Source organism: Dysidea avara, chromosome 12 (assembly GCF_963678975.1).
Source record: "Dysidea avara chromosome 12, odDysAvar1.4, whole genome shotgun sequence".
Lineage (NCBI taxonomy): Eukaryota > Metazoa > Porifera > Demospongiae > Dictyoceratida > Dysideidae > Dysidea > Dysidea avara.
The window spans coordinates 237,059-264,538 of record NC_089283.1 but is presented as its reverse complement, the minus strand read 5'-3'; the positions used below and the strand labels follow the sequence as shown (position 1 = coordinate 264,538).

The 27,480-nt window shown below is 39.5% G+C and overlaps 3 protein-coding genes and 1 long non-coding RNA gene across 6 annotated transcripts in view; 3 read left to right on the top strand and 1 right to left on the bottom strand.

The window, feature by feature from the left end:
- Positions 1–623: 623 nt before the first annotated feature.
- On the top strand, positions 624–5,121 carry LOC136241343 (uncharacterized). Of its 3 annotated transcripts, none has more exons than XR_010694252.1 (4): positions 624–1,092; positions 2,473–2,530; positions 4,643–4,727; positions 4,774–5,121. It is a non-coding gene; the product is annotated as an uncharacterized lncRNA (long non-coding RNA). The 3 variants fall into 3 exon arrangements; XR_010694253.1 differs by having other exon boundaries at positions 635–1,092; positions 2,473–2,496; XR_010694251.1 differs by lacking the exon at positions 2,473–2,530 and having other exon boundaries at positions 653–1,092.
- A 1,542-nt stretch (positions 5,122–6,663) lies between these two features.
- On the top strand, positions 6,664–19,052 carry LOC136239729 (cilia- and flagella-associated protein 65-like). The gene is made up of 42 exons (XM_066030444.1): positions 6,664–6,898; positions 6,944–7,328; positions 8,452–8,536; positions 8,596–8,726; positions 8,775–8,876; positions 8,922–9,027; positions 9,448–9,566; positions 9,873–10,083; positions 10,130–10,203; positions 10,257–10,322; positions 10,377–10,520; positions 10,607–10,658; positions 10,707–10,792; positions 10,844–11,130; positions 11,617–11,665; positions 12,541–12,630; positions 12,860–12,913; positions 12,964–13,137; positions 13,211–13,299; positions 13,346–13,400; positions 13,516–13,681; positions 13,729–13,854; positions 13,899–14,043; positions 14,094–14,162; positions 14,215–14,343; positions 14,392–14,476; positions 14,648–14,739; positions 14,937–15,003; positions 15,074–15,184; positions 15,251–15,328; positions 15,374–15,487; positions 15,537–15,716; positions 15,783–15,917; positions 16,174–16,290; positions 16,340–16,453; positions 17,152–17,207; positions 17,256–17,319; positions 17,369–17,481; positions 17,529–17,627; positions 18,129–18,384; positions 18,713–18,816; positions 18,875–19,052. The coding sequence occupies exons 1-42, from the start codon at positions 6,744–6,746 to the stop codon at positions 18,996–18,998; spliced, it is 5,058 nt and encodes a 1,685-aa protein (XP_065886516.1). The 5' UTR covers positions 6,664–6,743; the 3' UTR covers positions 18,999–19,052.
- On the bottom strand, positions 18,885–27,143 carry LOC136239736 (transcription initiation factor TFIID subunit 5-like). Its single transcript, XM_066030462.1, has 21 exons — positions 26,841–27,143; positions 26,672–26,781; positions 24,943–24,982; positions 24,816–24,894; positions 24,577–24,764; positions 24,476–24,530; positions 24,265–24,342; positions 24,033–24,145; positions 23,491–23,527; positions 23,379–23,445; positions 23,009–23,128; positions 22,176–22,321; positions 22,077–22,107; positions 21,302–21,408; positions 21,170–21,251; positions 20,164–20,275; positions 19,985–20,098; positions 19,882–19,936; positions 19,714–19,836; positions 19,141–19,222; positions 18,885–19,091 (listed from the first exon to the last, which is right to left on the bottom strand). Exons 1-21 carry the CDS (start codon positions 26,919–26,921, stop codon positions 18,995–18,997), a joined length of 1,917 nt encoding a protein of 638 aa, XP_065886534.1. The 5' UTR covers positions 26,922–27,143; the 3' UTR covers positions 18,885–18,994.
- A 40-nt stretch (positions 27,144–27,183) lies between these two features.
- LOC136239735 (protein starmaker-like) overlaps positions 27,184–27,480 on the top strand; it is a 9,614-nt gene continuing 9,317 nt past the window's right edge. The window contains exon 1 of the mRNA XM_066030460.1: positions 27,184–27,369. Coding sequence (XP_065886532.1) covers positions 27,216–27,369 — 154 coding nt within the window. The 5' untranslated portion in view covers positions 27,184–27,215. The remainder of the gene's footprint in view (positions 27,370–27,480) is intronic.

Below are 27,480 nucleotides of genomic sequence, written 5' to 3'. Positions count from 1 at the left end.
CAGAATGTGCAAAAACCAAAATTATGCCAGTCCAGTAGTCCAGTCCAGTGAATGGATACATCCCTATTCAACTGTAAGATCAATGCTGTTAGCTTGTACTGTATAGTGCGTTGGTAGTATTGTTGGCTGTTTTGGTGATCAAGTAGCCAGTAATGATTTGCCCCAGAGCAGGGCTGTGCACTGCTTGCATATTACAATCACATAATAGTAGCAGTCTAATCACTGGGTCTAAGTGATAGCACTTCACTTAAACTTCAAGGCCACACACTTTGTGTGCACCCCTGGATTTCTATTTGACAAAAAAATCACTGCTTTGCATGTTGAACAGGCTTCTTTCAAAACAAAGGAGATGCTTATGTGAGGGCGTTACTATTCAGTGGACTGGAACACTGGACTGGACTACTAGACTGAGGTTTTTGCACATATCTTCTACGGTTGGATTTATGGAATCTTGCTAGTAAGCACCCTTAGGGAACCTGCAGCCCACTTCTAAACGCTGAAGACGAGCAGTGGAATATACAAAAACTGTTGCTACCGTTCATTACATATCAAAACATATGTATGGGATTTGTAAACTCAAGCATTTTCAGGTGGTCAACATTAAAAGTTTTCAAACAATGGGTTAAACCTTTAAAAATTAAGAATTATGCATTAAATAAATCTAATATCTGTTTAATATCCTTTTTGAAACCTTAACTTGGTAAAACAGGCTGATCATAAAATCTCATCATTCCTTGTCATTTTTTGTCCAATACAAAATACATGTATTTTACACTACACGCTAAAACACTAATTTACAACCTTTAACTCACAAAATTTCTACAGCACACCATACAATAAAAGAAAGCCCTTCAATTTCTCTATCCAATTCCGACCGTACAAATGGGAAAATGTCGCCATAGCGACAGTTATTTACTGCTGATGATGACATAATACGCGCTCCATACATTAACCTATTGGAAAATTTAATTATCTCGCCGGGAAAATCCCAATTTACAAGTTGTTATCCTCAACCAAATTCGCTAAATTTGGTATCATTCTACGCAGCGAAGGATGCTTAATAAGACTCCGACCGTACAAATTGTTAAACAGGTTAGTTTATAGAAATATGTTTAAAAACACGTGTTTTTACGGGCATTCTGAACACGTAAATTTCGCGGTACAAGGCTCCTTTCTAGCTTCCCCTTCGTTACTACACAAAGAACTTACACATGAATCGAATCGCCTTTCATCAAGGAATCTGATAAACCAAATTTCGTGTCTGTCAACCAAAGTACGCGGAAGTTATGGCGCCTTGTTTAGAGGACGGTGTTATTTTATACGAAACGGGCGTAACCCATTCGGAAATCCGGAATATCTTACACAAGTTTTGATATGATGCCACTATACAGCACTTATTCCTTACCCTGGTGTGTAGTAATGCGCAGCAGGCAGTGCAGGGAATGTGAGCAATAGTTAACCAGTGATCAACTTGCTAGTAGACGATATATCCTTCAAGATATCCTTAGAGCAGACTTGAGGAGCAAGCTAGTCTCGCTAGTCTAGACTTCTGCCGTTTCAGCTAGTGCAGGATAAGCGCCCGGCATGCTGAAAATTTCTAATAAGCTCCTGCACTGAACTAGAGGTCCGGCCATGCGAGACTAGCTTGCTCTAAGGATATCTCGAAGGATATATTGTCTACAGCAAGTTGATCGCTGGTTAACTATTGCTGCCACATTCCCTGCACCGCCTGCTGCATTACTAGACACCAGGGTAAGGAATAAGTGGCATAATAAAAGTACAGTTTTTGTATATTCCACTGCTCGTCTTCAGCGTTTAGAAGTGGGCTGCAGGTGCCCTAAGGATGCTTAGCAATGGCGGATCCAGGATGGGGCATTTGGGGCAAATGCCCCCCCTTGTGGAGGAGCCAGCCATGCTTCTGATTAAAATAGCTACTAAACTTTGTCAGGCCAAGATCAGTTTATCAACTCATGAAATATGCACATTTTACTAGGATTTATTACAAATTCACCTGAAACCAAAGTCAAACTGTAAAATAACCTTCGTGCGTACTAAGCGCCTCTAAAATAATTATCGTGTTGCTGTTGTTTGAGACATTCAGAGCTTTTAAAGCAGCTTTTAAAGACTTCACAACCATCTGAAAAAGCCTAAATCAGCAGTGAGACACTACTAAGAGGTGATTATTTACTGCTTCAAAAATGCAGCACTGAACTAGAGAATATGGCTCTCCCCAACCACCTACAACTTACCCTGTTTGTGCCCCTCCCCTTGCCAGCTCCTGGATCCGCCCATGCTTAGTATAGCAAGATTCCATAAATCCAATCATAGAATGTGCAAAAACCAAAAATATGTCAGTCCAGTAGTCCAGTCCACTGAATACTAACGCCCCTTATGTGAAATGTTATCTATAGTGACAGGTGTTTACTGGTTTTGTATTATTTATTTTTTATTTTTTATTTCATTGATTTACAGATACACAGCAAAATTACAAGGATGGTAGGTACAATAATAAGACAGTATGATTGGAAAGGTGATCTGAAGGACAAATGACAATCAATGCCAGATGCCTATAAAATTAACTACTTATACTTAACTTAATTACCAAAAGCCTACGAAACTAGTTATTACAATAAATGATAGTTACAAGGGTTGGGGAGCTTAGCACAATTACAACAAGGACATGCGAAATGGAAAGTACATTTATTATTTGAATTAAAATTACTTAAAAAATGTTCCCATAAAATTATGACTATTGAGAGTCATGTGAAATTCCAAGCACTAATTGTAAATAAAAGTGGCACATATGTACTACCCCCTCCAATTTTCCCTACTAAAATGTTTCTGTGATGTAAATGACCTTGGCCATTTTAGGCCACTCCAAGTCGTACCTTAGTTTCTGGTCACTCCCAAGCCTACAAATGGATGCGGGCGGGTGGATGATCAGGACTTCAGGACTATAGACTCTACTGTGACAATATACTGTATGGTATTATTATTTGCTCAATTTAGCAAATTCATGTTGATTTTGTTTTTAGTCAAACTTAACCAACAACATAAGTAGTTGTGATTCGGCAAAAAATGCACTAGGAAAGTTGTTGATGGATCATGGCTAGCTATACACTGATGTATAGCATTTAAGTATATTTATTTATTTATTTATTTAGAATATACTACAGGAAATGTTTTGCTCATGTAGCTACTTATGCTTTCCAAGTGAAATAAATGTCTCATTAGCTATGTCAGGAAAGTATTACTATGGCTTATAGCTAAGTTGTTCAAATGATCATGATCCAAAATGAAATTTAACTTCTATTTTCACATCAGAAATTCTTCATTCAAATGTGAAGTCTTAGCCCACTAGCTATGTGTTTCCAGCCTTCTATTCAGTAACCTTGAGAAAAGTAACTGTCAAAGTTTTGAGTCAGACTAGTGTTTTTTAGTGATCATCTGGGAATGTTTAAACTATAAGGGTTTCTACTTGCCAATCTAATTTTAGTTATGGAAAAGTTTAAGTTTAAGCTCACCGAATGTTGCCGGCTTTCCATACCCCTGCAGTGTTCAGTGATAAGGAATTTGAAGTTACTAGACTAATCATTAGAGGACTACATTTGAATTATAAAGTTAAAGCTATGGCCCATCTGCACATGATGGACTAGTAGTTAATGCTACTGAAATTTCTTTGGTTACAAAAGTATTAGTAACAGTTATAATCTGAACAGCTATATAATCAAGGACAAAACTAGCTATAGTTAGAAACATTTTATTAGTGTCGCATATATACCTAATATTAGAGTTAAGAGTAGTGTGACTGCTCTATTGGAATCCCTGACTGCTCTGTTAGAGTATCTCAATCTTTTGCAGTAAAAAATAAGTGTCTTGCTGGGTCACATGCACTTAAGCACCTGTAATATTAATAATAGTCCTCATAAACTGGGGTTCCAGGTTTACCATGCGGGCGGGTGACCAGAAACTAAGGTTTGACTTGGTGTGGCCTTACATGGTTCATGCACCCAGACTCTAGTAGTCCAATGTGGTGTTGTGAGTATCAACTGATTGGTGCTTTAAGCACTTAAATTAGTGCACAAGAGTAAACTTCTGTAACAGAAGTTTACATACATCCACTCGTAGTGTCATGTGAAATACTGTCCTGTTAATATCACAGGAAATTTTGATGAAAAGTTCAAAACTTCATCGGTTTGATGAAGTTAAATTCTATACATGTTGTACTCACCATTTTCCCTCATGCATGGTGCAGCATATTCAGTAGTTTTAACAGCAAGTTTAAATATGGTTGACAAATTCACACCTGCCACTTTTGTCAAATTGACCACCATTTTCATCACAAAGCTTCCTGTTTTACAGCCACTGTGTTACCATTGCATTTATACAATTGTATTGCAAAACTTTAGATCCCAGGTGTGGGGGTTTAGGCTATACTTGGTAACAATGGAGAAGAAAAGGGATTACATTCTATTTTGTCCCACAGTAGAGGCATTAAAATTTAGAATGTTCTCCTATCCCCCTCCTTGCCTGCATGTGGATAGGTTGGGCAAATTTTTGATAGGTACATTATTTCCCATATTTAGTCAGATATAGAGTCTTCTATTTATGATTTCATAATGACATGTTTGTTACCTCCTAGGTATTGCCTTTTCTGTCATGTAATGATTGGACTATATTGAAAGATCAGTTCCAGTATAGAAACTGATGTAATGAACACTGATAAGGTACAGTCTTGGTTAACTTTTCCATTTACTGAATTGTTGTTCATAGGAATAGTTTACCAAGAAGGGAATCAGAGACTAGCTACGCTATGCAAATCACAGGTTGCCAGATGATGCATTTCTTCCATGACTCCGTAGCAACTGCTACAGATTGGAATCCATTTCCTGGGCTCCGTACCAACTGTGGTGGATTTGAATCATATTGCTTTAAATTGTGTATTTAGCAAACTATGGGTTTGTAGTGTTGGTTCTAGGAGCCATATATGGCGGCTTTACCATGAGCATTTGTAAAGAAGCTTATACACACTTGTACACACCAGAACAGTTCTCTCTGGTGTACCCCAAGGTACTGTACTCGCACCACTTCTGTTTTTACTGTACATAAATGATCTCTCTGCTTGTGTCAATAATAAGGTTAAATTGTATGTAGATGATGTCCTACTGTACTCCTACATACATTCCGAATCAGATTGTATAGCCTTACAACAGGATCTTGACAAACTCATTGAATGGGCTCATACTTGGCTGATGGAATTTAACATTAAGAAATGCGAACACTTGAGAATTACCAATAAAAGAAATCCCATCATTCATAGCTATCATCTGGAGAATTCTATCATCTCTGAGGTTCCTCACACGAAATATCTCGGGGTCACCATTGACCAGAAACTATCATGGAATGAACACATTCAAAGAGTTACTAGCAAAGCAAACCAGGTTAATGGATTCTTGCACCGTAACCTTCACCAATGCCCTGTTTCTGTTAAGAGCAATTGTTATAAGATGATGGTCCGCCCCATTGTTGAATATGCATCCTCTGTCTGGGCCCCCCACACCCACACCCACACCCACACCAACATAAACCAACTTAAGTCCATCCAAAGGAGAGCAGCTAGATTTTGCTACAATGATTTTCTGGATTTAGTAGTGTAACAAGAATGATGTCATCATTAAATTTACCTACCCTCGAAGAAAGAAACAAGTCTAAGATAATTACAATGTATAAGATAATTAATGGCAATCTAGGTATAGCCACAAATGATCTTATACCTAATTATCGTCCATCAAGGGAAGGATATTATAAACAGCTTGACACTATGATTGATTCTCCCTTCTACAATCAGACTCTGGAGCACACTCCCCCCCTTTGTAATTCACTCCCCTACCTTAGATGAGTTTTGTACTAACCTGAACATTCATTATGATCACACCTGTGCACAACAATCTTTTTGATTTCTGCACAGTAACAAATATAATATAATAATAACAGTCATTTTTACGGCGTTATAATTTGGTTCTGTTCTTAACCTACTGCTTTGAACTATTACGGGAGCCATGGAAGGCTCCAAACAAATTTGTACAATCGCTAAAGTGGAGGTATCAAAATTCACTGAGTCCAAAATCGCTAGTTTAGCATCAGCGAGATGTAACGCAAGGTCAGCTCATTGATACCACAGGTAGGCTATTTCCTGGGACTATTTGCTCGACAAATTGTGAAGCCATACGGTACACTTTTGGGAAGCTACAGCGATGCAAATCAGGAGAACGATATGCGCCACAAAATTATAATTCCACAACTTGCATACGCGCTTGCAACCAAATTTGAGTTTCTACGCGTATTTTGTTGCGGTTGCGTTTCGACTGCAACTTGACTGTTAATTTAACTCTAGGAAAAATGTGTAACTCACATCATCCATCAAGATGTATACCGATATGATATTGGTGGAGTTTAGCTGCAGAAATCAACGCAGAAGTATCCTCGGAAATATCTTTGTTGCTAGCGCCGTGGCTTAAAACTAGTTACGGACTAACTTGAGTTTAAGCGCTTTTGTGTCGGACCAGTGGGTGGACTTTCAGTTGTGTGAACGCTGCAATGAAAGCATTTGGAGCAGTAGAGTTGCCAAGAAAAGGCAAGATTTACAAAGGGCTAGGGGTGGGCGGGCGCCTCCAAAATTCTAAGTGATTTCTAATATATTTAAGCGCGTGAAGAACTTTATCGCCATAGCAACATAACATAAAATGGCCACACAAAGTATATCCCGAGGTAAAGTAACGAAACATGGCATTGAAGTACCAAGCGCGTTAACCTATAAGAGTTGGGAGCCAGGCGGTGAGTACACTAAACCTTTAGTATTGAAGAATGTTCACCTCACCAGTAAGAAGATTAGATATAAGTGAGTTACCCAGCTAGAGGTATGTCATTCATCGCAACATTGCAGGATGCCACAGTCACAAATATTCAGTACAATATTCCCTCAACCAATAGTCCTGGGCTCTGGTACCTCACACACTCTACCAATAACGTTTAAACCATTGGAGAAGAGAGTTGTTGCTGATAACATTGAAATATTAACTAATGATGGATCATTCACTGTTCCATTAAGAGCAATATTACCTACTCCAAACTTGTCATTACCATCTAGTCTGCAGTTTGGTATGTGTGCAGTGTCTGATAATATTACAATGGAATTCAACCTGACCAACATTACTGACCTGCCGACTAACTTCCAGTGGGAGGTACCAGCTCCATTCAGGGTCACCCCTCATTATGGACTGATTAAACCTAGAGGGGTATGTAAACTACAAGCTTCATTTCACCCTGAGGTATTTTATAGTGTTCTTTTGTGTGTGATGTTGTATAGCAGTGCATGTTGTGTCAGAACAGTTTAGGGTTCCTGTTGTAGGACACCTCTACTGTGTCTGCTTGTAAAAATAAAAATAAAAAAACATTACAGTAATACAATACATTTTAGTTGAGAATTTAAAGTGAATTTTATGATTTTGATAGGAAAAGTTGACAGATCCATCCACACATCAAAGTAAATGTTGATGTAATCGTTAGTCTAATATGTGGGACACTCAACAAATTTAACTAATTCAGCAACCTTTTTGTCAAAAATTTCTGTTGTACAGTCATATCATGGGTCACTTCTATTGGAAGTATTAATACTGTGGATGATTAAATACATGATAATGCTTTAGGAGGTACTTGTTTATTTCATCATCACATTTGCTCATGGATGATGGTGCACCATTTTATTGGCCCTTAAAATTGCATCTGAGAAGTGTAAATGAAGTTATTCAGGGACTCAACAGAGCCAGGTAGAACAGAAATCAGTTAGTGAAAGTCTCTCTCTATAACTAAACTTTACCGATAAAGTTATATTGTAGTCAGTAAGGTATACCTCAATATGTACATACGTGTGTAGACCAGCTATGTATTATGTGTAGTGATGAATTTAGTGGTAGTGCTAACTGTGATAAAGAATATATTTTGTATCAAATGATCCCTCCAAATGTGACATGGTGTCACCTAAAATGCCACCTTTCAAAACCATCCTAGAGACATCTTACGCGAGGAAAATTACCTTTACAGAATAATATTTGTCCATCTAACATTAAAAACAAGAAAACGCTTACAGGCAGCCAGATATAGAATTTCTTTAAAAATCACCGAACTCAAATTTGTCTGCCTGTCATCCTGACCACACGTACAGTCACAAGGCTGGAGGCCAAACAAAGCAGTACACGGTCACCATTTTACACCACGATAACAAACTCACCAGTGGGATGTGCCTTTTGAGGGTTCTGACGAGTGTGAATATGTCAAAGACCAGATGGATTTCAAATACGCAAAAAATTGATCTGTGTCAGGCACTAGCTAGCTTACTGATAGAATCATACCACATGTCTTGTGTTCATCAGTGATGTAACGTACTCCTCACAGGCTGTTAGTGTGTTTGAGGGTGCCGGGGTCTGTTACTATGGTGATAGTCAGAATTACAAGAAACCAGTCAAATTAGAAGGAATAGGTAACCAATTAATTAGTTATGTGTAGACCCATGAAATTGTTTATTGTTGTATTGATTAGGTAAATACCCTCATCTGGTAGTATCAACTGGAGGGAAATCCCCTCCAACTACAGATCTGTCCCTATCATTTGGGGACAGTCCTGTGGGAGAGACTGTGGTAAAGTGTTTATATATCACCAACGTATCTTCGGTGAGTGAGCCAGTTCTGATTGGCTGAAATTAAAGTGAGTGTATACAGGTGTCTGCCTCGTTTGACATCACCACAACAATACCAAACATGGTGTTTAGTTGTTCAGAATATACTGGTACGATATCACCAGAACAAGTGTACAGAATTAAGGTGAGTAATAATGATATGTTATTAGGGGCTACTATATTACTACAGGTGATGTTCCAGCCTCAGTTAGTAGGTAGTTGTAGTGGCCATTTCACCATCAAACCTAGAGGAGGTGTGAGTGATATAACCATCAAATGTGTTGGGAGAGGACAAGGTGTGTAGGCCATATTGTTGTACATGTTGAGCACATGTAATAGTTGGTTGGTATATCATCAAATACACAAGTTTAATTTCAAGTCAACTTCCAGTTTTCTACAGCGTGTGAGGATCAAAAATTGTTCTTGGTGTTAAGCCCCCTACGCTGAGCTGTCATCCAGCAGTGCAACACTTGCTGAACTTGTGTATAGCCTAGTGTAGTCTGTATGTTGTGTGTAGTGTGGTGTGGTGTGGTGTGTGTGTGTGTGTGTGTGTGTGTGTGTGTGTGTGTGTGTGTGTGTGTGTGTGTGTGTGTGTGTGTGTGTGTGTGTGTGTGTGTGTGTGTGTGTGGTGTAGTGTGGTGTAGTGTGAGAGAACAACATTAACATGACATGTTACACAACATATTGCACAACATGTTACACAACATATTACACAGGTGCTGATGTAGAGATTACAGAGTCATACGTCAACTTTGGTAACATTGCTTGTGGTACTAGTTCAGCTCACATGATCCCTATCAAGAATAATTCTCAAAGAGTAAAAGCAGTTTATCAGGTGAGAACTGTAGTGGACAACTGTTTATAGCAGACGTGTTGGGACCAAGAGGTATTTGTGACCCATTTTATAGAGGTGGTCCTCTTTCACAGGTAGTAAGGTATGGAGCCAGACCTGTTGGGTCTTTATCCTTATATGGAGGTGCTTTTCTGTTGTGGTTTAATTTTGTAAGGTCAAGAGGTCAGCTGTTTTTATGTGAAGACATACTAATCACTAGCCCCCAATACTACAGTACATTAATCACTAATACTGTAGATAAAGGGGACAACATCATTGCATAGTAACAATTAGATGTATTGTTTATAGTTTCAGATGATCACAGCTAATGGAGGAGTGTTCACTACAGAGGGTTCCAGTGGTGTGGTCAATCCAGGATCTACTAATTCACTACTAATACACTTTACTCCAACAAGACCAATCCCTTATCACAAGAAGTTGGTCTGTATAGTACATCACATGTCACAACCAGTCACCATTGACCTCATTGGTACTGGTTATACTGAGACTACTAGACCAAGTGAGTACAGGGTGGTTACTGTTCCTTATCTCAATCATGTTGTTAGCTGTCCTCCTGGGGAAACACTTGTCAATATACAATGATAGAGTGGAGACAGGACTGTCACGATACTCTCCCGAGGTGTGTGACCATGTGTGGGGGAGGGGTTGACACATGATGTCATACACACGTAGCAACTACAACAATTGATCACAACTGGTAAACTAAAGGAAGAAGGATCTTCTCTTCTAGTGACTGAGGTTAATTGTGTTATATCAATACCACTGTCGTACTAGTGTATTCTAACTGTTTAGAGCTTTAGTGAGGTACTGGAGAAACCACCTGCACTGGACTGTAGTTATGGGGGGTATTTGAGTGAATCACATGATCCCACTAGTCACCATGTTACTACAGACACCACACAACTTGAGTTTGATGTGCAAATCACTGAGAACAAGGTTTGTTGTGTGTTTGTGCGTGTGTGTGTGTGTAGTATAGTGTAGTGTGTATCAATTGATCAAGAACATGTGGTCATTACTTACAGGTGAACATTACTAACCATACTATGGGCAAGCTGTACTGCATCTGGACTACTGGTCAGTATATCATTATTATCAACTAGTTAGTATTAACTACTACTATAGGAGCTAATAGTGTGTTCTCTGTGATCCCTGAGGAGAGGGAGCTGGTAGCTGGAGCTTGTTGTTCCTTCACTGTTACTTTCAGTCCAGTAAGTAATCACTTTAATAATAATAATAATAATTATCACTTATTAACACAGTGTAATCCTAACCAATACTACTACAGTGTCATGGACTGTTATATCTGTTATAAGAGTATGAGAGAACAACAAGACAATGATCGTATTATCACTGTACCATGGTGTATCAGTGTTCGTGCTAGAGGGAACAGTTTTATGTCATCTTCAGAGCCCTACCTGCCCCGAGCACTGTTTACCCCTCGTTGTGTAGTGATGCCGTCCAGCAGTGTGGGACATGAAGTACACCAGACACTCGTCATGACTAATAATGGGAACAGCCCTATTGCTTACGACTTTCAACAGCACAGGTATGTAGTGTAGTGTGTAGTGTAGTGTAGTGTAGTGTAGTGTAGTGTAGTGTGTGGTGTAGTGTGTGTGTAGTGTAGTGTAGATGTTAGAGATGCAACGATACAGTGTGTAGACGTATCGATATATTGCCTCTGGTGTATCACGATACAACGATATATTGTGCGATACAAAGTGGAGTCTAAGCAATGGTCTATGTTGTTTTTTAATGTTGATTTTTGTTTTTTTCAGAGAAATAAATGAGCTAAATTTTCTTCGAGAAGCATTACATACTACTCAGTTTAACCACAATGTACAATAATTTGATTGTCAGTCATGTTAATAAGCCACGATATGTCAATATATCACGATACGCTATACACTGTATATCGATACGGTTTAACTTTGTATCGATACAGTGATATTGTCTTAAGCGATACGATACGCGATATATTGTTGCATCTCTAGTAGATGTTGTATAATACTGTATTAATGTGTTATGTACACAGTGACTACACCATCCACCCATCACATGGACTACTAGAGGACAATCATCAGGTATTAATGTGTGTTAGTTTGTGTACTACATCATCTAGTAATGTTGTTTGTGTACTACATCATATAGTAATGTTGTTTGTGTATAATTATAATAATGTTGTTTGTGTACTTTGTGTATCATTATCAAACAGTATGGTGATAAAGGATCTCCCCAAAAATGACATGTACCACCTACAGTGCTGCCCTAAAAAGTCATCCTAGAAACATCTTATGCGACAAAAATCACCTTTACGGAATAATATTAGTCCATCTAACATCAAATTCAGCATTAAAAACAAGAAAACACTTACAGGTGTCTGGATATAGAACTTTTTAAAAATCATCAAAACTCAGATTTTCGTCTGTCTGACCACAGTACAAGACTTGAGGAGCGCACAGCCACCATTTTACACCACAATAACAAATTCACCAGTGGGATGTGCCTTTTGGGGTTCTGATGAACATGTGCCCCTCTGCGCCTTGTCTTTCCTTTTATCTTCAATCAGTAGGGAATAGGGATCCAAGCAATAAAGAGTGGTAAAACAAGAGATGAATGATGGTATAATTACAGTATAGCTTGGTGGGAAAATCCCCAAAATCAAATTGTTATAACATTTCAAAGTAGGGACTTCCCACTGAGCTATGATGTAATACCATCGTTCATCTCTTGTTTCACTACTTTTATTGCTTGGATCCCTACTTCATTTTTAAATTAATAATTTTTAATACAGTAATGCTGTGTGTATCGATCACTCTATAGTTTAGCTAGTACACACACCCACAATATTAATTATAATATTGTTGTTGTTGGTGTTGTTGTAATTCACTACACACACCACTACCACACACTACACCATTATACACACACCCACATTATATTGTTATTGTTGTTGTAGGTGTTCATAATATCAGCAAGGTGTGATCAGTCTATTAATAATCAACATGTCGTCAAGGCTGTACTCAATGGTAGTGACAAATATAATGAGGTATTGTGTGTTGTTGTTGTTGTTGTTGTGCTCAGTAGTAGATACGCTGAAGTGGTATATATACTAGACTACAACAACCACAGTTTAATAATAGTACAAATACCTAATAAAGCCTTATACCCTACCCTTGATGTACTCTAATAGAACAAACAGTTTCTATTTTAATTAATAGGGGTCATATAGCTGAGTTCTATTGTTGTTGATGTTACTATTGTTGTTTTTGTTGTAGGATTTGTTGTTACATATTATGGTTGATAGTCCTCAAGTGTCACTGGAACATGATGTAAGCCACACTGTGTCTTATTACCAGTACCATTTCATACCCTATTGCAGGGCACCTTATACTTCATGCCAACATGTATACAATGTAGTCAAACTAACATGTTGGTAGTGACTAATACAACTTGTCTACAACTTGATTATTACTGGAGACTGTTGGGTGACTGTACTACTGATTTGCTCAATGTCATCCCAACCAGCGGCACTTTGTTGCCTTATGAGTCACAGGTACTGCCAGTGTGTGTGACATCATATTGTGACATCATATTGTGACATACGGTGCAATATTGCATCACCACAGACTCACTTATGGAGCTTCACACCAGCGGACATTATCATGTACAAGTTAGAGGCACAGTTGGTAGCTGCCAGTACTGTAAACCCTTCTCAGTAAGTAATGATACTATTTACATAGCAGTGTTAATGACCTTATTAGGAAGTGTAAGTCATTACTGAAGATCACTGGACAGGGAGAACTAGGACATTTGAAGGTTTTCACTAAATGTTCCCATTGTGGTAGTTACAACTGTACTAATAGTGACTGTTCTATTAGAGTATTAGTAGTACTCTAATAGAACGGCCACTCAGTTATTATTGTTATTACAGGCTGATCCTAGTAATGTGGAGTTGAGTACAGTAGTGGTTGGTTGCTCTACAACTAGTGACATAATCATACAAAATGTTGCTTCATGTCAATTGTCCTTCTGTTTGTCCACATCTCTACATGTCCTACATCTGGATTGTAGTCATAGCAATGCGGATAACCCTGCTGGTCAGTAATCACGGGTAGTAGATCATGTGATGTGATGGCACTTGTAGGAGTAGAACTGAGTGTTGATGAGGACTCTATACCAGCTGGGGGAAGGAAGGTGATTAGGGTAAAGATGAGACCATGTGTGAGGGGACGTCATACTTTAACTGTCATCTATCAGCTAAACCTTCCCAGTAAGACCACCATCACCTAACTGTACTAGCTATCATTGTTACAGGAGATGATCATGTTGTGAAGGAGACAATCTGTTCTATCTCATTTGATGCAGTATATCCTACGATGACAGTGACCGGATTGCTGGGACAAGGTAGTCTGGGTCATCTTAACAAGCCTCGCCTGTGGAGCATGTTTTCTATTGACAAGTATATTATCACATCATGTGACCTCATGTGATGTCATCACACTAAAACAGGTTTAACAAGTTATTGCAACAGGACCCATCACCCAGCGAACTGAGATACGCTCTCAAGACAAGATACAGGTTAGCATACGTAGTAGTTGTCTTGATATAATTATAGTTGATATTACTATAGTACAAGAAGGAAGGCTGCAGTACACACCACTGCCATAGTAGAGGTGACATTTGGAGCATCACCAGTTGACCATCCTGCTAGTAGCATACAATTACAAGTTGAGAATATGGGGAATACCCCTACCCAATGGTAAGTAAGTGATAAGTAGTATACTGAGTAGTTTACTAACTATTATAGGGCATTCCAGTTCCCAGAGGACATATTCCTTGAACCAGCTTACTGGGCTGATACTGGAGAACTTGATCAAGTTGAGAAGGATGAGGTGAACACATCTTGTTATAACAAGTTATATTATAACTGGTACACTATTTAGTATGTCATATGATGTATGTTGTAGTGATGTGCCTAATTGTTGTATGGTGTTAACATACTCCTCATAGTATTGGTGTCATACCATTAGTTGAGTACAATGCCTTATTTGGTATCACATTAGATGAGGATAATGGATAATGATGTATTCAGTGTCCACCCTAAGAGTGGTCATCTTGATCCTGGCTCTACCACCATCATCACTTTGTCCTTCAGGTATTGTGTTAGTATACTACATCACCGTGTTAGTATACTATATCACCGTGTTAGTATACTATATCATTGTGTTAGTATAGTATATCACCGTGTTAGTATACTATATCATTGTGTTAGTATACTATATCACTGTGTTAGTGTACTGCAAGTATACTATATCATTGTTAGTATACTACATCATTGTTATGTCATTGTAGACATGTTCATTGTGGTAGTAGTAGACTACCTGTGTTATTGAAGATTGGTGGAGGACGTGAAGTTTTGGTGAGTGACTCCCCCCCCCATGATGACATTTCCTCCCCCTCCCCCCTTATGATGACATGTTTCCCTATAGTTATTCTTCCATGGAGTGACAGTCCCTACTGGTCAACCTTATGTCATGTTCACCTCATACCATCATCATTTCTCAACTATACCTGTTGGATGCCACGCCTTCCCACAACAGGTAGATCATGTGACATCACATGTGATAATATGACATCACATGTGATAATATGACATCATACAACAGGTATATGAGCTGTACAATGGTGGAGACAAGATGGTGAAGTATTCCATCGACACTGCTCCACTTGATCAACTACAACAAGTTAATATCAGCTATAGTGGTTCACTAGTTATTGTATCTTAACAGGAGAACTACGGAGTGAGTGTAATTGACTGTTTACAACCAGTAGGGGAAGTCCCTGCCAGAAGTAGTACTGCAATAGAGTTTGTATTCTCCCCACAAGAAGTGAAGACTTATATTGTAAGTGACGGAGAGACCAGGTAAGGTGTTAATTAGTTCACTATTACAGGTGGAGCTACCAATACAATTTGACCAACACAAAACAGTATTAGTTAGTTTAACTGGTAGAGGATATGACCCCAGTCAGTTAGAACTACCTGATGTTGATGATACCTCATTGGCTGTTGCTACTAGCAACAGTCAAGATGTAGTCACTACTAATGGATCTAGTTTATTAACCATCAACCAAGTAAGTTTGTCATTGCATGTCAATGTGTGTGTCACTGTATTTGTCATCATGTGTGTCATCCTACAGGCAGTGACTTTGTCACATGAGACAGTATCGTTTGGTCACCTCCCATTATTTTCCACAGTCAGCAGGATAATATTCTTAAGGAATAACACTTCCCATACTGTGTCCTGGAAACTACCATCAGACAATAGTCAACAGGTGAGCTGGTGTCTCTTGTAGAGGCCACTTCTTCAAGCTTTAGTGATCATGCTTAACAAGCAAAAATGCTTCAAAGATTGTTTGACAATTAAACACCTCGAAAATTATGTACTTTGAAACTTTGTACATAACACACAGTAATATTGTGTTAGGATATAGTTACCCATTATATGATGACTACTGTGTTAGGATATAGTTACCCATTATATGATGACTACTGTGTTAGGATATAGCTGGTATATGTTACATGATGTAGGTATTAACATTCAGCCCATCATCTGGCTACCTACAGCCAATGGACACTACAATGTGTAGGATAGTATTCTTCTCCCAGTCAGCTCCTCAATTATACCACTTCACTATAGTGTGTGAGGTGAGGGGTGTGGTGTAGGTGTGTCCTCATATAACCAGTGACCATACAGCTGATGGATGAGACAGCCGTGATGTCGTACAAGGAACAGTTAGAGGTGTGGAAGGAGAAGGAAGAAGAGAGACAACATCTCTTCACCATTACTGATGACCTCAAGAAGTATCAGGTGAGGCCAATCCATGATGTGTAATTATCATGGGGGTTGTAAGGACATGGTGTGTAACTGTCATGGGGGATTGTAAGAACATGGTATGTAACTGTCATGGGGGGGTTGTAAAGACATGGTATGTAACTGTCATGGGGGGGTTGTAAGGACATGGTATGTAACTGTCATGGGGGGGGGGTTGTAAGAACATGGTATGTAACTGGGGGGCTGGCTGTAAGTACATGCCATATTTAATGTTTTACAAACACTGCTTGTCAAGAAGCTAAACAAAATTAAGCTATATAGATTCTAAGGTGGATAACATAGTCAATTCTAAGGGGGGTATGATGAAAAGCAAGTTTTCAGAATTCTTGGAAGTTGCAGTATAGATTGGCATTATTAGTTTCATGTTTAAACAGTTTTTAGCATCAATTTTCAAGCCTTTACTTTGCAAAAATAATACAGTTGTACCCCAGAAATTCTATAGCCATACAACAGTTGTGCTGTACACCCCACCTTCCTCACCCTGTGTGTCAGCTGTACTGGTTGTACAAGTTTAGCAAATTGATCAGGGGCCCTAAAAACATCATATTATACTCTAATAAAGCAGTCAGGATTCAACCTGTCAATGCTGGGTCACAGCAGAAAACATAAAAGTGTAATTTGGTATAGCCTGACTTAAGGTGATGTCATCACGAGTGTCATTGGTTGTGTTCCAGGCACTCCCCCCTATTGGTCAGTCACCACAACTGGACTATGAACAATGGAACAAACTGTGAGACATTATTATTGCTATCAGCTGCCATTCCCTTAATATATGTAGTGACTTGTCAGTGAAGCCAAAGACTCGTCCTAGGACTAAGAAACAATCAAAGTCCCCACCATCAGTAAGTGTATATGATTGTGTTCCCTTTATTGGTGGTGTTGTGTCCATAGCAACCAAAACCTCCTGAGCCATTCTATTTACAGCTCACCATTACGGCAACGACACACGCAGTGTCAGACTATTGTCAACAATTTGATGACTTCCACTTGTTCTTCATTGACAGGTATTGTGGGGGCCATGTTGTAGCAATATTGTATATTGTTGATACAGGCAAGCAGTCACTATGGATACACACCCAAACACTGCCTCAGAAATAGTTAGTACTGAAGAGAAACAAATGGTAACCAGTATTACAACTCTGATGCTCAAGTTAGTTGATTTGTTTTTCATCAGTTCATGAGGACCCACATGTATTACAACTCCATTATTAGCTAAAGAACTGGAAGCATTGAGCATAATGTTAGCACTGTAGGCAGAATAGTTGTGCAATACTATGGACCCTTGCTTGTCAATAAAGATCAATATACTCTAATAGAACAATTACACAGCTGACTGTTCCACTAAAGTATATCAATCATTTATTATCATTTATTTGCAAAACATAGGAACTGAGACATAAATTAGGCAAAAAATATTTGAGTTCTGCTCAAAAGCATAAGAAAAAGTGTAATTGGCAGGTCCCTAACTGCTTTACTTCACCATGAAACAATTAGTATCGCTTCACTTGCTATCATTAGTCTATGAAGACAAGAATCCCTATGAGGTCACATTCAGCAGCCATCATAATGCCCCACCCACCCATACTATGTTTTGTAGAAAATCTGATGTAAACATGACTTCAGGCTTAATACTACCATCACTATTTTGTAGGGATCTGTTATCTGATGGTAACTTCACTGATGCTGTACGGAGCATCACAGAGGAGCCACTCCCCTTCTTTATGCAGTACACCCAAAGGAACAGGAATACAGGTGGACAAGCTCATGCTAGACACTCGTACGCTGCAGCTCTTGAGCACATCTCAAAGGATCAACAGCTTACGGGTCATGTGATGCCACATGACGAGGGTCATGATGACATGACGTCAGAGGGGTACAACATCTCCCAGAAGACTGGAGACACTACAGTAAGATGTGTACTATACAATCTCTCTGTTGAGACCATGTAGTGCCCCTATTAGTGAGGTGTCCTGATTTCAATGTGTACACTAATACAAATGGGACCATAGACAAGTGTCCTGATTATCAAGGTGTCCTAATTTCAGGGGTCTAAATGTGTGTACACTAATACAAATGAGACCATGGACAAGTGTCCTGATTATCAAGCTGTCCTAATTTCAGGGGTCTAAATGTGTGTATACTAATACAAATGAGACCATGGACAAGTGTCCTGATTATCAAGGTGTCCACAAGGAGTGGGTTTCATAGCAACATTTTATTATCACTTGTTAACAGGTGGAGCATAGCTCTACTAGTAGTATTACTAGTGTAGTGAAGAGTGCTCAACTACATACCAACACTACTGAACAATTGATTATGTTAGAAGACTCTATTAAACAGTAAGAAAAGTTTACACCAAGATAATGTTATTATACTTGCTCCCTCCCCTCTTAACAGCCTGCCAGACTTTCATGGGCTTGTTGAGGATGTGCTCAATGGAACAATACTCAATATTGTACAAGAGACTATTACTGGAGAGGCCAGTATTACTAAACTATTACCAACTATTGCTACACCTTAACTAGTATATGGTCCTACTGCTAATAACAAGTTCTTCCTGGTGAAGTGTAGTTTATGTATTGGAGTGGACTTGGTAGGGAACCGACTCAATAACCTGTAGAACAGGACTAACAGGTTTATATTACATGTTGTTATTATCATACCCTTCTGTGGAGGCATTCTTCCTTCTCTGTTCTTCCTCAAACACTGAAGTGTCCCACAATATTACACACTGATCCATACCACCTAATACAATATTATTAATCTTGTAAAGTATTAACCCTGACTCATAACCTGATTCATAACCCTGACTATTAACCCTGACTCATGACTCACACACTGATCCACCTAATAACTCCATATTATTAACTCTTGCCAATAACGTAACTTCACAAATAACTTCTCTAGTCAGCAAGTTTCCTCAAAATGTAAAAGTTAATTTTATTGGCAGAGTATTAGGTAATACAAGTTTTGATAGCTAAAATTACATACAATTGATAAGGATTGGTGTAAACTATCAACTTGCCAACAAGATTCTGTTAATGTTTACTACTCTGTACCAAGTATATTTTAATAATTAGGTCTATTAAATTAAGCTATGAAACTTAGGCAAATGTTTGGAGAAGAGTTTGGTGGATTTATGTATACTACCATATAACAGCTAATGTGGTGAAAAAGTTTTCCTTTAAACTGTTTAGCATGATGTCATCAAGCAGACACCATCATTAACAGCTCACCTGATGCTAGTAATGTTCCATCTCTACTGAACACTAAACTATGCACAGTGTCTTGATGTCTCTTGAACTCACACACCAGTACAGCTAGACTGAGGTCCCATACTCTTATAGTACAGTCAGCCCCTGTAGTAGTACTGTATTACAGCACTACTACATGATGTGTATTACCTGATGAGGCTAGGTAACGTCCATCTGGTGAGAATGCCAACACTAGTATACTAGCCTGTATAACACTGTTACACTAAGGTGATGATAGGAGTATTAAGGGTACCTTGTGTCCAGTAAAAATCCTAACACACTGGCCATTCAAGATATCCCATAGTCGAACTGATAGATCACATGATCCCGTAGCAATGTAATTACCATTGGGATGGAACTTCAGACACTACACACAGACATACGACATATCAGACACTATACACACAGACAGATGGATGAACACCTCTTTACCTCTACATCACTATAGTGACCAGCCAGTATCTTCAGTGGTTGGATATGGTCGGTGCTCCACAATCGAGTGGTACGATCATAAGAGCTGGTAGCAAAATAAAACCCTAGAGGGCTAATATATTATGAAATGGATCAAGAGTTGTGATGGTGTATACCCTGAGATGGTGGGCTTGGTAAATGTGCTATTATCATTCAAGGCTTTGTTTAGCTAGCACAAATAGTTATTGCTCATGTAATGACATATTCTGTAACATGACATCTCCTAACAATAAAGGGGACACCAGAAGGAAGCCCAGTGGTAAAAACAACTGTAGCAGCCAAATAAGGTAAAGACAATACAAGCTAGACTGGAAGCCTTACAAGTTAGAGATGTCACAGACTGTTTTATTGGTCTGTCTGTGTGTATAGTGATTCCATTGTCTATGGGTAATTAGCTCTATAACAATTTGTGGAAATTAACTGTGATGTCACTGAGCTGCAGTTACTGGATAATAAATAGCATCTAACCACACTGAATAGGACACCTTGATAATCAGTCCGTACACACATTTAAACCCCTGAAATCAGGACACTTGTCCATGGTCCCATTTGTATTAGTGTACACACATTTAGATCCCTCACCTCACTAAAACTCAACAATTACAAGATGTAGTCACTGCCTTTTGAAACACTTATGGCTGGAATCAACAAGTGATCAGTAGCAATGTCTGCGATCAAGCAAATAACTTTTAGGCTTTTACAGTTGACAATCAAGAATCAAGGCTCTTTTATAGGTGAAATCAAGCAATTAAGGCAAAATTTTGATGATCACAATTCTTCATCAGACTGGCAGTGACTACCTCTTGAGTATGGCTCACGACCATTCAATCCTTCATTACCAACTAAACTCATTTAATAGTTGTTGACAGACAACAACGTGTCTCTGAATTGTTAGTGTGTAATTAGTTATGATAGCCTGTTAGTATCCATGCTGTGTATTAGCTGTACATGGAGCTAAGAGCTATACCTGAACTCCACACACCAGATGGGGTAGTTATGCCCCCTGAAGCATAACAGGCTACCATGGGTTAACAAGCTCCACAGCCGAACTACAAGACAACATGTGATTGTCACATGCTAGGTAGGGTAGGGAAAGTACCTGTGCCATCCTCTGATGCTGATAGCAGCAGGGACTTGTCGGGACTGAATGAGGTGGAGTAGACTGGGCCAGAGTGTCCAGTTAATGTGATGACATCATTGTTGCTACTATAGTAATATAGTTACCAGGTAACTAACAAGTATCTATCATTGCTGCATACCAATATTACCATGATACACAACCTAACCATATCATATTGTAGTAGCACTAGTAGTAGCACTAGTAGTAGCACTAGTAGTAGCACTAGCAGTAGCACTAGCAGTAGCACTAGTAGTAGCACTAGTAGTAGCACTAGTAGTAGCACTAGTAGTAGCACTAGTAGTAGCACTAGTAGTAGCACTAGTAGTAGCACTAGTAGTAGCACTAGTAGTAGCACTAGCAGTAGCACTAGCAGTAGCACTAGCAGTAGCACTAGTAGTAGCACTAGCAGTAGCACTAGCAGTAGCACTAGCAGTAGCACTAGTAGTAGCACTAGTAGTAGCACTAGTAGTAGCACTAGTAGTAGCACTAGTAGTAGCACTAGTAGTAGCACTAGTAGTAGCACTAGTAGTAGCACTAGTAGTAGCACTAGTAGTAGCACTAGTAGTAGCACTAGTAGTAGCACTAGTAGTAGCACTAGTAGTAGCACTAGTAGTAGCACTAGTAGTAGCACTATGGAGTACTGATGGCTACTATAGGATGGTAACTAGCTACTATATATAACATGGTTAGTGGTCATCAAGAACACAGGATCAATAATATCTGCAGTGTAGTGAAGTGTGTATCCCATCATCACCTGGTGTCTAGGATCCTGTCCATGATATCCTCTGGGTAGACAAAACAAATTACATCATCAACTAATTCACAGTAAATTATCTAATTCACAGCATTATACCTGCACTCAGTGGAATGGTTGCTAATTGGGATGGCGGCTTCATGGATAACAACTTCTTTGGTGTCAGTGTCCATATTCTAATCAGACTGTCATCAAAACAGCCAGCCAGTAAAGTAGCATCATCAGATAATGATACTGCACACAAACTGTAGTGAGAAGAAGAGTATATGGCAATAGCTATCACACTGGTTACTGATGTTGTGATGGATGTGTACAAAAATATTTAGCAGTAAACAAACTAGCAACAAGCCTCAGTCAGCTATGGATCATAAGAAATTTCTGCAAAACTACCATCCTGCATTCAAGCTACATATATGGCATGTGTAACTGGTACAAAGTGTTACCGTACAGTGAATCCTTACAAGAAATATTATTTGTGGAGTGTAATGAGAATAGTTGTTATAAGTATTGTGTGTCTGTATGTGTGTATGTGTGTGGTTTGTGTGTATAGTGTGCGTGTGTCTGTGTGTGCGTGTAGTGTGTGTATAGTGTGCGTGTAGTGTATGTGTGTGTCTGTATGTGTGCGTGTAGTGTGTGTGTTTGTGTGTATAGTGTGTACGTGTGCATGGCACATGGCAACGTGTGTAGCAAGAGTCTAGAGGAGGATCACATGACATAAACCTTTGTGTAATTACATTGCCAAATATGGCACCAGGTGTTAGAGGATTATTTATTAGCTAGGAAAGCAAGTGTTATGTTGAGAAGGTTTGTAAGGGCTCTAGTAGGACAAATGGATATTAGAGGTATTGATGTGTGAGGTGTGTGAGGTGTCAATGTTGAAGTAGTCCAAAGATCACAAGATGATGATGATGTGTGACAATCTCCTTTAGTACCTGTTCTTAGAGTTCAAGATGGAATAGAAACAGATCGACGGCAGGTTACTAGGACTAAGACTGGTACATCTTGCTGCCTCTTTAAACGCTTTAACCTTTGCCTGAACTTCATCCTCCCTCCTGTAAACGAGTATTTGGTAACTGAGCAACAACCCATGGGGTATGGTCACTATGATATCATATTCCTATGACAATCAGTTGATTGTGTTAACAAGTACATAATCACCATGCCAACATAACAACACCTTCACAACCACATAACCCACAACACACCACAACAATCATGCTATGGAATATCACACAAAATAATATTAATGGGTAATTGTACCCTTAGCTGTTACCGTAGTGACCATGTTACAGATACCCTTACGGTTTTGGTAGTGGAAGTCTGGATAGTTGAGGAGCATGTGGAACTGCAACTGATTTACCTCTCTTACCTGCCATGACAGTTTAGCCAACAATGCAAGTAGTGTGGAACTAACCAGATTGTAAACTGGGATCTTTTTTTGGCTTCTTTTTCTATGTGACCAAGTAACAAGAGTTCATATAAGGAAGACTATCCAACTGTCCCTGTACAAACACACTGTCCCCAGTATAGCCTGTACAAACACACTGTCCCTAGCATAAATAACCTGTACAAACACACTGTCCCCAGTATAGCCTGTACAAACACACTGTCCCTAGCATAAATAACCTGTACAAACACACTGTCCCCAGTATAGCCTGTACAAACACACTGTCCCCAGTATAACCTGTACAAACACACTGTCCCCAGTATAACCTGTACAAACACACTGTCCCCCAGTATATCCTGTACAAACACACTGTCCCCAGTATAACCTGTACAAACACACTGTCCCCAGTATATCCTGTACAAACACACTGTCCCCAATGTAACTTATACAAACACACTGTGTATCATTCACCAATGATCACCCTTCACTCTGAGAACAGACTACTGAGCTGTTGAATGTACCCCCATTAAGGTACACTCCCTCACTTCTTAATAAGTTGTACAACATACCTTAGGGCGCTCATCATCTGGAATACTTTCTAACTCTTCTTCTTCCAGCTGGGCTATGGCTGTTGCCATGATGGGATCTCGGGGGACCCCATATAATACCTTACTCTTATTGGCTGTAATGATACCATAACAACCATTCAAACAGCTGGTATTAACCACTTTTCAACAGGTTAATTATAATGGTATGATAATAAACCTCAACTGGTATAACATGTAGTTTGACGAGACAAACCTGTATGAGAAGCCTCTCCACCAGTGGCTCCAGCCTTGTTCAACAGATCTAGCCTGTTACGAGGAGCACCATCTACCACTACAATATTATAAATAGTAATTGACCAAATAAGGATATACACATACACAAATGGATGACTGATTGTTGCTAAGTGAAACAAAGCTGCTAGTTGACAATGTTTAGACTAACTACACTTATCAGAGCTCCATACCTTCGATGGTCATTCTCTCTTCGATGACATTCAATATCATAGTTAACTGGTGAGACTAAGGGGACACTACAATACACTAGTATACTGACTAATGATATTACCTGTAAGTAGTTAGTGAGGGTTTGATAGGACTCTGTACACAAGTGTACCAAGTGTTTGTTCCTGCGAAGGTTCTCAACTAACTCACAACCTTGCATGTGCTCCGGCTGTGTGACAGCTTGTAGACGAACTAGGTCATGATCGTAAAAAGACTCCTGTTTTCCATGGTGGCTAGCAAAGAACTGTCGGGCTAAACATTGAAATCACTAAAGACTACTCCAGAACATGGTCTAGGCCTCACCAATATCAGGATATCCCCTAGCTACCAGATTGAGATACAGATGTACAAATATCGGGTAGAGCAGCTGAGCCAGTTCACTCTAATGTAGTATGTGTGATGTCATGGTATCCATGACATTGTAACATACTCGGTAAAGATCCAATGACTTCTCCACAAACGTCAAAAAACTACAAGAGAAAATGGCCCACATTATACTACCGTAAACAATGAAAGTTTGGAGGAAATTCACAAGTGAGCTATTCAATACAAAATAGTTCTTTTAACTGCTTTGCATGCCAATTTGCCAAATTCAACTTTTCTTAGGATGGACAGCCATAACCCAAAGTGGGACAGTAAGATGCTCATCACAATGTTAAAAATTCAATAAAAATCATAAAAGGAATTTAGCATAAAAATGTTAACAACACATTAACACTTCATAATATCATAAACCTGCACATCATTCACAAATGGTGAATAGTGTTGAAATACAAACATACAGTACAATTTGGGGTAGTACAATCTAGTCATTGTCACTAAGTCATTATTGGCAGTTGGGCTATCACTGGCTGCTCACTGGGCTGGCAACAGGCTTGAGACCAGTTGAGAAGTTGGCAAAGTTTAGTAGTTGATATTGTGGGGAACAAACGGAGTTACCGCTGTCATAAACATCACTTGAAGCTGGACTGCTGCAAGATGACTTGCTTAATTCTTCAATGGAGAAATTACTACGAGGTGAAGGGACCTCTCCGTCAATACTGCTTGTGGGGCTGCTGCTGGAGGCTAGAAATGATGGATCTTCACTTTTCTGCACGTTGCGCTCCTTTTGTCTCTTGTTACAGAACCAAATACGGACTTCCTCAGGTAACAGAGAAAGTTCTTTAGCAACGATCTCAATAGTGTGTCGATCTGGTTTGGGATTACAGCAAAACATATCTTCCAAGAATCTCTTTGAAGCTGACGAGAACACTATCCTTCTCTTCCTCTTACGGCAATTCAACTTGTCTACTGACTTGGTCAACTTCAGGTGAGGGTTCTCCACTTCCATCAGCCATTTCTCCAGGATCTTCTTAATGGCAGCTGCATTTCTTGGGCTTAATTGCATTTGCTCAAATCGGCTAATTGTACTTTGGGCAAAGTTACTGAAGCCTTTTTCAGCTAGAGATAATCCCACACCACCCTGAGTATAGCCCAACTTAATACGCTTAGCTTTGAACTCATCAGCAAACTGTCGTAGCTCAGCATAACTACATGCCCCATCAGTATCACTAGTATCCATGGAAACATCACTGATATCCAGTTTGGGGCTGTCACATACACTACCAACAGATGACACGCTAGATTGACTCCTGATACAAGACACATCAGAGTTCTCTGTTTGCTTGCTACCAATGGAAACAGGTAGCACTGAAGCAGGTGTAACCACAGACAAGTGTTGTGCTGGTGTGGGCACCATGGTAACAAAGGGAAATCTGGAACCCAGCAGAGGAGCTGAGAGAGGGTAGAACATTGGAGGTGATGACTGAAGCATAGATGGTGGATAGAACATCATTGGAAATGAAATAGGTTGGGCCTGTTGAGCTAAGGGGCTCTTGTCTGAGGCGGTATCTTGAACATCTCCAGTGGTCGAGTCGACGTCACTAGTAGATGATGGTACTTCAGCTACTTGCTGTTCATTAGCAGATTGTGTAACAACCTTTGTTGGGGCGGCGGGAGTTGTAGGTGATTGTCTATTAGTAAAGAGAGATAAGAGTTATTGTAGATGTTTAGCCGCACATGGCCAGCCCGCCTGCTTGCCAAGCCCAGTGTGAGCCCCCCGAGCTTGGAATTGACGTCATAATAACGCGGGCTAATCACAACACTTAAATTACACCCACCTTTCATAGCCACGTTGATAGAAAGTTGGATTGGATTTATCGTTAGCACCTAACCCATCGTTGGATGCTAGACTGATCCCTGCTTCTCTCCTCAAAACCTCTTCAGTTTCCTAACAATGATACGGCCAAATAATAACCAGATTCAACCAACCAAAGATAATTGCGTTACCTTAAGGTTTTGCTTTCTCAGGATCTTTAATAACACGGCATATTCTTGCTCGCTCAACGTTGTATCTACTGTTTCGCCCATTATTGCTGCTATTCCTTTACCACCCGAATTGGGGGAGTAGTGTGAACTTTACTGTAAACTCGTAATACACGAACTACACTTGAGTTAGCTGGGTAGTGCCTGAAGGGACACTTGTCAGAACTTCGACCAGAAGAAGAATCTGGGTAGGTCTAAGATAGGCTAATTCGCACCTACTACTCCGCCTGCATACACCGGTAGTACTAAACAATGGCGGCGGTTTACTGCCTTTTATACGTACTTCTGTAGCGCCGCCCGCCATATTTGTACTAGAGCGTGTCAGAAATTAATTTATACATGGCAGATGAAGAAGGCAAGACCTGCTATGCTCCAGTGAGTGGGGATGATGTTGAAGATGATAGTACGAAGGTGACAGAAGAGGAAAGCGAACAAAGCGAAGAAGAATCATTGGTGTATGATCGTCCTCGTAGCGCCACATCAAATGAATCGGGTATGTATATATTCTAAAAAGTGCACATCACAACATGTGCGCACGAACCACTGCAATTAATAAGCGTACGATTAGCTTATCCGGCGTAATAACCACTTTTAGCAATTCGTC